The sequence below is a fragment of the Alosa sapidissima genome, chromosome 5 (assembly GCF_018492685.1).
Source record: "Alosa sapidissima isolate fAloSap1 chromosome 5, fAloSap1.pri, whole genome shotgun sequence".
Taxonomy (NCBI): Eukaryota; Metazoa; Chordata; class Actinopteri; order Clupeiformes; family Clupeidae; genus Alosa; species Alosa sapidissima.
Genome location: NC_055961.1, coordinates 26,703,281 through 26,713,280, shown reverse-complemented (window position 1 = coordinate 26,713,280; position 10,000 = coordinate 26,703,281). Strand labels below are relative to the sequence as shown.

The window sequence follows — 10,000 nt, the reverse complement described above, 5'->3', positions numbered from 1 at the left end:
TTAGGCCTACAGACTAAGCTAGATTGGGAATTGTTTAGAGGAGCAGTCTTAACGTCTTAATATGGACTATGCTGACCTACAGACACTCACCGGCAGCAGAGCCATAGAGATAAATAAACGGCTCTGACGGCAGTATCTTTGCATTGCACCATGGGATGTCATTTTCAAATAATGCCGGTCAACATTGCATTTTATTATTATTGTTGTTATGTGTTGTCTGTTTTTTTATAACATAAAAATGCGTTGGTCTCGAGGACTCGGTCTGAAATTACGAGTCCTTCTCCTCCCACTGTGGTCCGAGACCGAGTCAAGACCGAGTCTTTGAAGGAACGAGTCCGAGACGAGACCGAGAAAGCAGAAATTGGTCTCGAGACCGGACTCGAGTCCGAGACCGGACTCGAGTACTACATCACTAGTTTGAGGAAGATGTTCATAAATCTGATAACCCAGTCACTTGGGTTCACATGTTCAAATTCCTATGAAATCAAATTAACAGTCTACAAAGAGAGCAGGTAAATGAGTTTAAAAAGGAACCTTTAAAAAGCATACAAATCTTATTCAGCGGTTTTGGGTGGAGATCAGCTATGTGAATACATGCCATGCTACTAACATAAAAGCTCTTGGCCATGTCCATTTTGTCAAAGTAGCTCTTGGAAGAAAAAAGGTTCTCAGCCATGTCCATTTTGTCAAAGGTTGGAGACCTCTGGTCTAGAGTTTGCAATATGCGTTATTGTATAGCTAAATTGCTATACATTGCTGTAGTTTGCAAGTTTCTGTTCCATCATTGTTCTGTCATTGTTGGTCCATCAGCAGTTTTGAATGAGTATGAGTTTCTGCATGTCCTAGTTCTACCCACTTCTGCTGAGGTGCCAGAGGAAGAATGCACTGAGGATGAAAGTCAATGGAGAGGGGAATTGGACTCTTTAAATCAGCATAGAAAAACAAATAACAATAACACTGTCTTGTGTGGTGCTTTGAGGGTCTATAAAGGCTGTTTTAAATTTTTAGGAATATATTTTACAAAAATAGGATGTATGAAAGGCATCATTTGTTATGAAGTAGTCAACTTGATTTGCATGTCTTTCACCCATATTTACATACAGTCCTTATATTAAAATATGTGAATCATAAGAATAGGTTTTTATCTATCTATGCTAATGAGCTGATTTGCATGTGGGCCAAGGGCCTCTGGGACTCACCAAATTTCAACGCACATACAAACACACACACACACACACACACACACACACACACACACACACACACACACACACAGTTAGTTTCAGCATCAGCATCAGCCGTTTGAGTAAAGTCTTTAATCTAATTTTATGAAACAGGACAGCGGATGCAATCAAATCCAGATCAGACACTTCCAAAGCCATAATTAGCATAGAGACAAATAGAGAGAAAGTTGGAGTACTGCTAAAAGGCTAACATGGATATCTATAGCATGAGGACTAGGTGACCTACATACTGCACTAAATATTGCAGACTTGACAGTTTTCTGGTGCAAGTAGTTTGCTTGTTTCAGGGTACTTTCAACAAAATTAGTATACTTGTCTATAGACCCTTTCAACAAGGTAAACAAAAACAATGCTTAAACGTTCTATTTGGTTCTCAATCTACTTCCTCTGCATTAAGATAACATATGGAATGTTAAAATGGAAGCCTTGTGGGGCCAATTATGATGCTGATAATGGAACTCTCTTGAAAGGGTCTATAGACCCTTTCAACAATAAAAACAAAAACAATGCTTGAACATTCTATTTGGTTCCCAATCAACTTCCTCTGCATTAAGATAACATATGGAATGTTAAAACGGAAGCCTTGTGGGGCCAACTATGATGCTGATAATGAAACTCTCTTGAAAGGGTCTATAAAGTGTTTCCCCATTCTTGTCAATGGGTTTGTTCTATGTTTGTACAGTACATCTTTGTGAATCAACGACAATTTGTTTGCATTAGACTGCAAATGTGCATGGTCATATGTGTGAGTGTTCCTTGCGTGAATGTGTGAATGTATGTCTGTATTTGGATGCATTGTGTGTCTGTATCTGGATGCATATTTGATATGCATATATCTGTGTGTGTTTGTGCCTTTGTGTGTGTGCATGCATGTCTGAGTCTGCATGTGTGTGTCTGCTGTGTCTGTCTGTGTGTGTGTACTGTATGTGAGTGAGTGAGTATATTTTGTGCAGCATTAGCGTACTGTATGTGTTAGCACTCTCGCCACCTGCTGCTAGCTCAGGTTAATGAGCTGAGTGAAGCGCCTGGCCTCTGGCCCAGGGGTCTCTGCTGGCCTGTGGGGCCCACTGCAGGCCCCTCTGGGCCTGGACACACTGCCCAGCCTCTCCCCTCTTCATTAGCCAGGGCCTCAGCCCCTCCAGCCCTCCCTCTGCCCTCTTTGTAAATCAGTACCTTCTATTTTTCTCTCTCGTTCTCTCTCTCCCTCTCTTCTCAACACCACCCTCTCTATCTGTCTCTCACTCTCTCTGGCACCACCTCCTCTCTCTCCACCTCTCTTCTCAACACCACCTCCTCTCTCTCCCTCTCTCTTCTCAACACCACCTCCTCTCTCTCCCTCTCTTCTCAACACCACCTTCTATCTCTCTCTCCATCTCTTTCTATCTCCTTCCACATTTCTCCCCTCTCTCTCCCCTCTTTGGTTAAATCACCTCTTTCTCTCTCTCTCTCTCTCTCTTCTCTGTCTCTCTCTGTCTGGCCCCATGCTAGTCATCCCAGAGAGAGGGGATTCCTATTGAGGAGATAGATTCAGATGTGATTTATTTATTCATGCTGGAAAATGCCATGGCCATGGAGTATTAGGATTCATGATATTTAAACAAGTGGTTAGGGATTGTGTGTGCATGTGTGTGTGTGTGTGTGTGTGTGTGTGTGTGTGTGTGTGTGTGTGTGTGTGTGTGTGTGCGTGCGTGCGTGTGTTGTGGGGCATTCAATACTTAAGCAGGCTAACAAGAATTAAGGTTTGCTTGCAAGTTGCAACCTGACCACAAAATGTCCTATAATGTTCCAGAATCTATATTTATTATTGATACACTGGTAATAAAATAGGGATAGGGTTTGGCATTGAAAGGCCAAAGTTATTACACACCGCCATAGCACTGAAAATTGTACATGTAGGTTTGAGTGAGACTCAATTACACCAATGTCTGGTGTTTGAGTGTGTGGTAAACATGTATTTATAAAGCCATTATAGGGCAGATATGCCCCTCAACTTGCATACATATGGCAGACTTTTAAATGATGAGCGCCCAGTAAACATCCTGCCACATCCCTCACTCTCCACACAGCTTCACCTGGTTCTGCTTAGTTTCTGTTTATCCTACTCTCACACTAGGGAAGAGCAAACAGGGGAGAATGAGAGAGAGAGGGAGGGAGGGAGAGACAGAGAAAGAGAGAGAGAGAGAGAGAGAGAGAGAGAGAGAGAGAGAGAGAGAGAGAGTGAGTCTGTGTGTGTGAAAGAGAGACATGTAGTCAGACCTGTCTTGTGAGCCATCTCGTCCATAGCAGCGGTCCAACCCACGCTTGTGTGAATGGTGCTCTCCTCTCCGACAGGCTAACAATGGTGGCTGTGGTCACGTTGACACGAATGGATGATGGATGTAGGCTTTTTGAGAGACTGCATTAGAAGAGTCTCCAGTGGAAGTTTTATTGATCAACCACTGCTAGATATGAATATCAGTGTCAAATCATAGCCATCATTATGAAGCAGGCAGTGCAACTTTGTGTGAAGAAGTTCGTAAGAGACCTTATTCTGTAATTTTAGACCTTTTTAAGATCTATTCTTATACATGACCTCCTGTTCTTGCTTGGACAGAGGTTGTTGTAGACCAATCTAGGCCAAGGGTACGATGCTTCATTGGAAAGGTACATTGAGGACCCACTCACTTTCTCCTGTGTGTGTGTGTACGTGTGTGTGTGCATGAGTGTGTGTGCCTACGTGTGTTTACTGGTGTTGTCAGGTACTGCATTTCTCAGGGGACCAAGACTTGTAAGGCACCCTAAAATACTGTGCAATAATTGGAATTGCTTTATCTTTAGTCTCATCAATTAATGTGCAATTTTCCATTTAATTACCAGCTCAGTCACCACATTTGCAATTAAAATGAGAACAGATAACAGTGAAGATGCCTCTCGGCTGATATCATTTGGATTGGGAACGAACACAGGGAAGGAGTATAATCAGTATACAAATCACACACACACGCTCACACATACACACACACACACACACAAACACACACACACACACACACACACACACACACACACACACACACACACACACACACACACAACACACACACACACACACACACACACACACATAAACACACACACAACATCCTCAATTTTTAAGATTTGGTTGGGGGTTCATGAAATATGCAATTTGAAGCGAGAGTCAATTTGCACTGGAAAATTCCATGCATTTCTTCGACGTCTGACACAGAGATGGAAGTGTTGATGGTTCTGATTATACGATCACTTAGATGCACAGCCTTGCGTTGTTTTTGTTGTCTGCTGTAAGGGCCAGTGTTTTGCTCTGTCATGGACAAAGTCTCTGTGTTTGGACACTGTTAATGACACTGTTGTGTTTTTCCTAACAGATGTGTTGCTGTTAAACCTGTGTAATTTGGTGTCTATTGTTAATTAAGGTACAGGTTAATTAGGATGTAAACAGTATCTGAGGTACAGATGTTTACAGAGGTACAGAGAGCAGGCAAACACCAATGCAACCAAGGTGGTCTGATGATGTCTCATTTCGACCATGTGGTCCTTGTTGGTTTGAAATCTGTGTCAGTCATGACATCTGGTCTAGAACTGGAAGTCAGATGTGTCTCTCTTGGACTATCACTACTCGTATATCCTGAGAAAATGAACTTGTGAGATTTTTGTAGGCCAGAAGGGGAAACCACGCATGCAGTGGGGATAATTAGTTTTGAGCAGCAGACATGTCAGACATTCTTCTTCCATGACATGCCCAGAGGAAAGTGTGTCTATATTTGTAGTGCGTCTCCATGAAGGCTCTCAAAAGCTCTTTGCCTGATGGAAAATCAAGCGAATGTCCCGTTTGTCTGGGGAAGACGCGCTCTCCGATGGGTCACCTCAGGGTATGCAGAGGTCACTTGCTACAGAGTTTCCCACAATGTATGCACAGTCATGGCCGCTAACAGAGACGGCACAGATAACATCAATACAGGCATACAGGAATGTCATTTGCTTCCCAGCTTTTAATGGCGGTGGTCTTTATATTTGTGTTGGCCTATGTTGCTGCTGTAACACGTCTGCTAAATACCTTATCTACAGTATATAACTGTCCTAAAGATCGGAAAGTAGCTTGTGCATATGCTTAAAAGGTGCTATATATAACCAAACTATTATATGATATAGTTATCATACGTTTATATCACAAATTGAGATGGAGAAGGAGGTCTGGTAGAACAAAATGAGCACCACACAGGCAAGGGTTGTTTTTTCCCCAGAGGGGTTGAAGCACAGGTAGGGGGCTTTGAGTCTGTGTGTTGCAACAAGGGGCCAATTATCGGGAAGCTTCTAACGGAGTGGAGTCGCTGGAGACCGGGCTGACCCTGGCCGGTGTTAATTAGCCCTCTGACAACGGTCTGATGGCCTACTGATTAGCAGGGGAGACGCCGGCTGCTTGTTTGCTGTCGTGTTGTTGTCATTAGATTTAACTCCAGAAGAAATTTCAAATGGAGGCTTTGGGTGACTGTCTGACTGACCGCATTCACAACGAATCTATCTGCAATGGCGCAACATGTGTGTGATCCACAAAGTAATTGTTTTTTGAAAGAGATCCATTTTTCCTCATCTAGACTGGGGCATCATGATAGAGAGAGAGAGAGAAAGAGAGATAGATAGAGAAAGAAAGAGAGATAGATAGAGAGAGAGAGAAAATTCAGAGCTGATCATTTTTTAAACTGAAAGTATAGCAGCACCTGACGGTTGGATTAGTTGTTTTAGTTAATATTGAGGCTGCCAGACTTTTGACATGTTTGACCCAGTTTTTAAGAAATGAAACTTGTGGCCTAAATTGTGACCGGTAACAACAGAAATGTCCCATATTCCATAATTCTGTGTCCTCAACACCTCGCCACTGTTTCTTGAGACGTGACCCAGACTGAAGTTAAAATCACTATTTATCAAAGTCAGATGTACCAATGACTGTGGACATTGGATATTCAGCACTGTCAGCCACATTGAAACAATGTGAGGAAAGCATATCAATTGATTTGTCGAAGTGAAGCTTTGGTCATGGTTATGTCTTATGCGTGACTCACATGGCCTGTCTTGCTCAATGGCCTCCTCCTCAGGAGATTTCTTTGGACTCAGACTGGGATGGATATTTGTTCAGATGTAATCACTAGATCTATCGGTAACACTTTATGGTAAGGGTACATGAATTATCATGAATTAATGCATGAATTAATTTATGATTTATGCATTACTTCGTTCCTTTATATCTTATGAATCATCAGGAATTTACATGAGTTCATAGTCTCTCATTAATGATTTGATGCATGAACATCAACTAAAGCATTAGGTTCGGCGGGTCCATCATTATGATTTATGATTTCTTAAGCATGATCATCATGATTACAGGTATGTCAGGTTAATTACTGATGAGTTCATCATGTTTGTGGCCCCTCAACTAAAGTGTGAACAATGGCATGTGTTTGAAGAACTGAACAAGTTCTGTTGAAATGACAACCTTTTTGACAGAAAAAGAAATCATCATGATCATTCTTAATAAATCATAAATCATAATGATGTACTCACCATACTTAATGGTTTAATTGATGTGTTGTTCATGTATGAGGTCATGAATGACAGACTATGAACTCATGTATATTCCTGATGATTCATGAGATATCAAGGAATGAAGTAATACGTAAATTATAAATTAACTCATGCATGAATTCATGATAATTCATGTACCCTTACCGTGAAGTGTTACCGATCTATTTAAATTGTATTTCTTTAGTAAATGGAATCTATAGTGAACATATTTACATATAGTAATGAAGTTACTTCTCTTAGAAACATCTAATGGGAAACATATAGTTGATGATACAGTAAATTCATTAATTTAGATAAAACAAATTAATAGTACATGTCATAACAATGGAAACTGCCTGTCATAGTGTTGCATATTTTTGCTTGATGAACTATGATATAAAAGTATACCGGTAATTAAAACTGTTAAGTGCTTTTTAATAGACCTGTTCCCTTTTGTTCAACTAACAAAAAAAACTAACCTTCATGTAGGCCATCGCTATTTACTTAGTCAAATCACTTAAAACAACAATGTGATTTACAGGCAAGGCAATGAACCTGTCCATCATACTGTAAAACATTAATGTATGTAACTTGAAAAATGTATGTTATGTAACTTTTGTATTTGTATTGACTCTATTGTATAAGTTGTTGTATCTGTATTGTATCTGTTTGATAATATCAGTAGAACAGTTATTGTGTATGGCAGTGAAATAAGATAGGAAGTTTCACAACTAATTCACATCTATTTTTAATAACATGACAGTTGAGCAGCGCTACATATGGCAGTACAGTTCAGTAGTGTTTCATGTCTGTCTGTCTGTCTGTTTGTTCCACAGTCTCCATGTGAACGGGTCCCATGATGCAACATGTGTCCCCAGCACCAGCACTAACAATGATGGCCACACAAAGTGTTCCTCCACCTACGTACCAGGAGAGCCAACAGGTCAGCCCTCTACACATAATACACGTACATCACACCATACATTGCAAAGGCTGCATAGTAGAGATGTTTGACACTATACATTTGAAATGTGCATATCTTTTAAATATGTAATGATATTAATATTACATTTTAAATAATACTCTGAAGAATGCATGAAGTATGATGTAAATGCACAGGTCTGTTCATTCAATCATATTCCACATGTCAATATCTATTTGGTCATCTTTACAGTAGATAGATAGATAGATAGATAGATAGATAGATAGAGTACTTTATTGATCCCCAAGGGGATTTAATGTAATCTCATTTAGATAGTCCATGGTATAGACACCAGTATGAACTTGGGGATTTGTGACTTATTACTTACTGATGACCTTTTTTATTTCAAAAATGTTTGTGCCATTGTATGGTATCACAGGGAAACCACTGAGTACCGATCTAGCCACAGATGTTTCACTGTCATGCTAAATGCATGCCACTTGAAATCCTGACAATTGTCCCTATTTGTTCTCTTTTTTCCCTTTTCATTTGACCCAAATGATCAGTCAGTGGCCACTCATGGGGAAATGTATACCCAGAGATGAATGAAAACACACACATCTGGACATGCCAGTGGGCACAGCCTGGTAGCACGTCTAAGGTGTACCTTCAAACAGCCACACGTTTCCCTTTGCCTTTCATGTTTTGGGCTTTGAGAGGAGAGCAATGCAGTATGGGTAACTGCGCTGCTTCACCCCCCCCCCCCACACCTCCATCTCCACCCCCACCCCTCTCTGCACAACCTCTGTCTCCCTCCCTCCGCCCGGAGGATTAGTGCCAGGGGAAGGATCCTGAGCAGCAGGAGCGCAAAAACATGCAAATGAGAGCTAGTTAAGTGTGAAGAAGCTAATTTATTTCCCATTTGGAGCCGGGATTAAGACTTGAAGCTTCCCTCTCTCTCCTCCAAACTCACACAGGAGGAGAGGAGAGGAGAAGAGAGGAGAGGAGAGGAGGGGGAGAGGAGGGGAGAGGAGAGGAGGGGGAGAGGAGAGGAGCGGAGGGGAGGGGGCTGCGGAGCGGGAGGTGGGGCCTCATTTTCAAAAGCTCATCAGGAAGAACAGAGAGGGAAAACATGAGAGAGGGAATGAGAGAGAGAGGGAATGGGGAAAAGAGAGAGAAAAAGGGGAACAAGAGAGAGAGAGAGAGAGAGAGAGAGAGAGAGAGAGAAAAGAAAAGAGTGGAAAGAGAGAGGGAGTGAAGAAAGAGGGTAAATAGAGAGATGGGTAAAGAGGGAAATAGAGGGAGAGGGGAAGGGGGAGAAGGAGAGAAAAGAGACATTAGAGTGTTGATGAGTAAGAAGGACAGAAGAGAGAGAGGAGGGGAGATAGAAATTAGAAAGAGAGGAAGAAGGAGAGGACGAAAGCAAATGAGAGGAGAGAATGAAGAAACAAAAGTCATAGAGGGAAAAAAAGAGAGTGAAGGGAAAAGAGAGGGGAGAGAGTGAGAGAGAAATAGAGACCCAGCATATATTGGAGCGCACAGGCAAATTACCAAGTCACTGTCAGGGGTCTCCAGAGAGAAGCTTGGGAGAAGACAGAGAACAATAAAGCACAGAAAACACCATGTGCAAGTTTTATGCATTATTACAAAAGAGGGAAATCAGTCCCAGAAATATATCAGAGGTTTTCAAGAAAAACAAGCAATAAAGGGAATAATTTCACACAGTATAACTCTAATACAAACATCTCTATCACATACTTAACAACAAAACAGCCTTAATCCAAGATCAGTCAGATGCATTGGGCCAGCTGCCTGATAGCATCGCTTGTATTGTGTGGGAACTAGCGATAGCGACACACGCGTGGAGAGTAACAGGGAAGTCGAGAAAGTCGGTTTGCCTGCATTACACTGGTGCGACGGTTTGTTTGGAACTTTGGAGTGTTGTTATGCCGGTTTTCTGAGCTTCTTTCTCTGTGCGCCCTTTAGATGACGGGAACAACCCAACAGAACTCCAAGGCCCAGCAGGTCCACATCCCGGCCTCGGCGGCGGCCGCCACCCCCGCCGTGAGCGTGACCCTCGACCCCCAGGCGCAGCTGGAGTCGGACAAACGAGCTGTTTACAGGTGAGGCCCAGGAGCTGCCCGGACACACACACACACACACACACACACACACACACACACACACACACACACACACACGTACACACACATCTGCCTGTTCGCTTCCTTTCAAGTCGGGTTGGTTTCTCCTCTCTTTT

The 10,000-nt window shown here is 42.1% G+C and overlaps 1 protein-coding gene across 1 annotated transcript in view; it reads left to right on the top strand.

The window, feature by feature from the left end:
* LOC121709755 (homeobox protein PKNOX2-like) overlaps positions 1–10,000 on the top strand; it is a 61,530-nt gene that overhangs the window by 25,080 nt on the left and 26,450 nt on the right. The window contains exons 2-3 of the mRNA XM_042093359.1: positions 7,655–7,761; positions 9,727–9,863. Of these exons, the coding sequence (XP_041949293.1) occupies positions 7,675–7,761; positions 9,727–9,863 (224 nt within the window). The 5' untranslated portion in view covers positions 7,655–7,674. The remainder of the gene's footprint in view (positions 1–7,654; positions 7,762–9,726; positions 9,864–10,000) is intronic.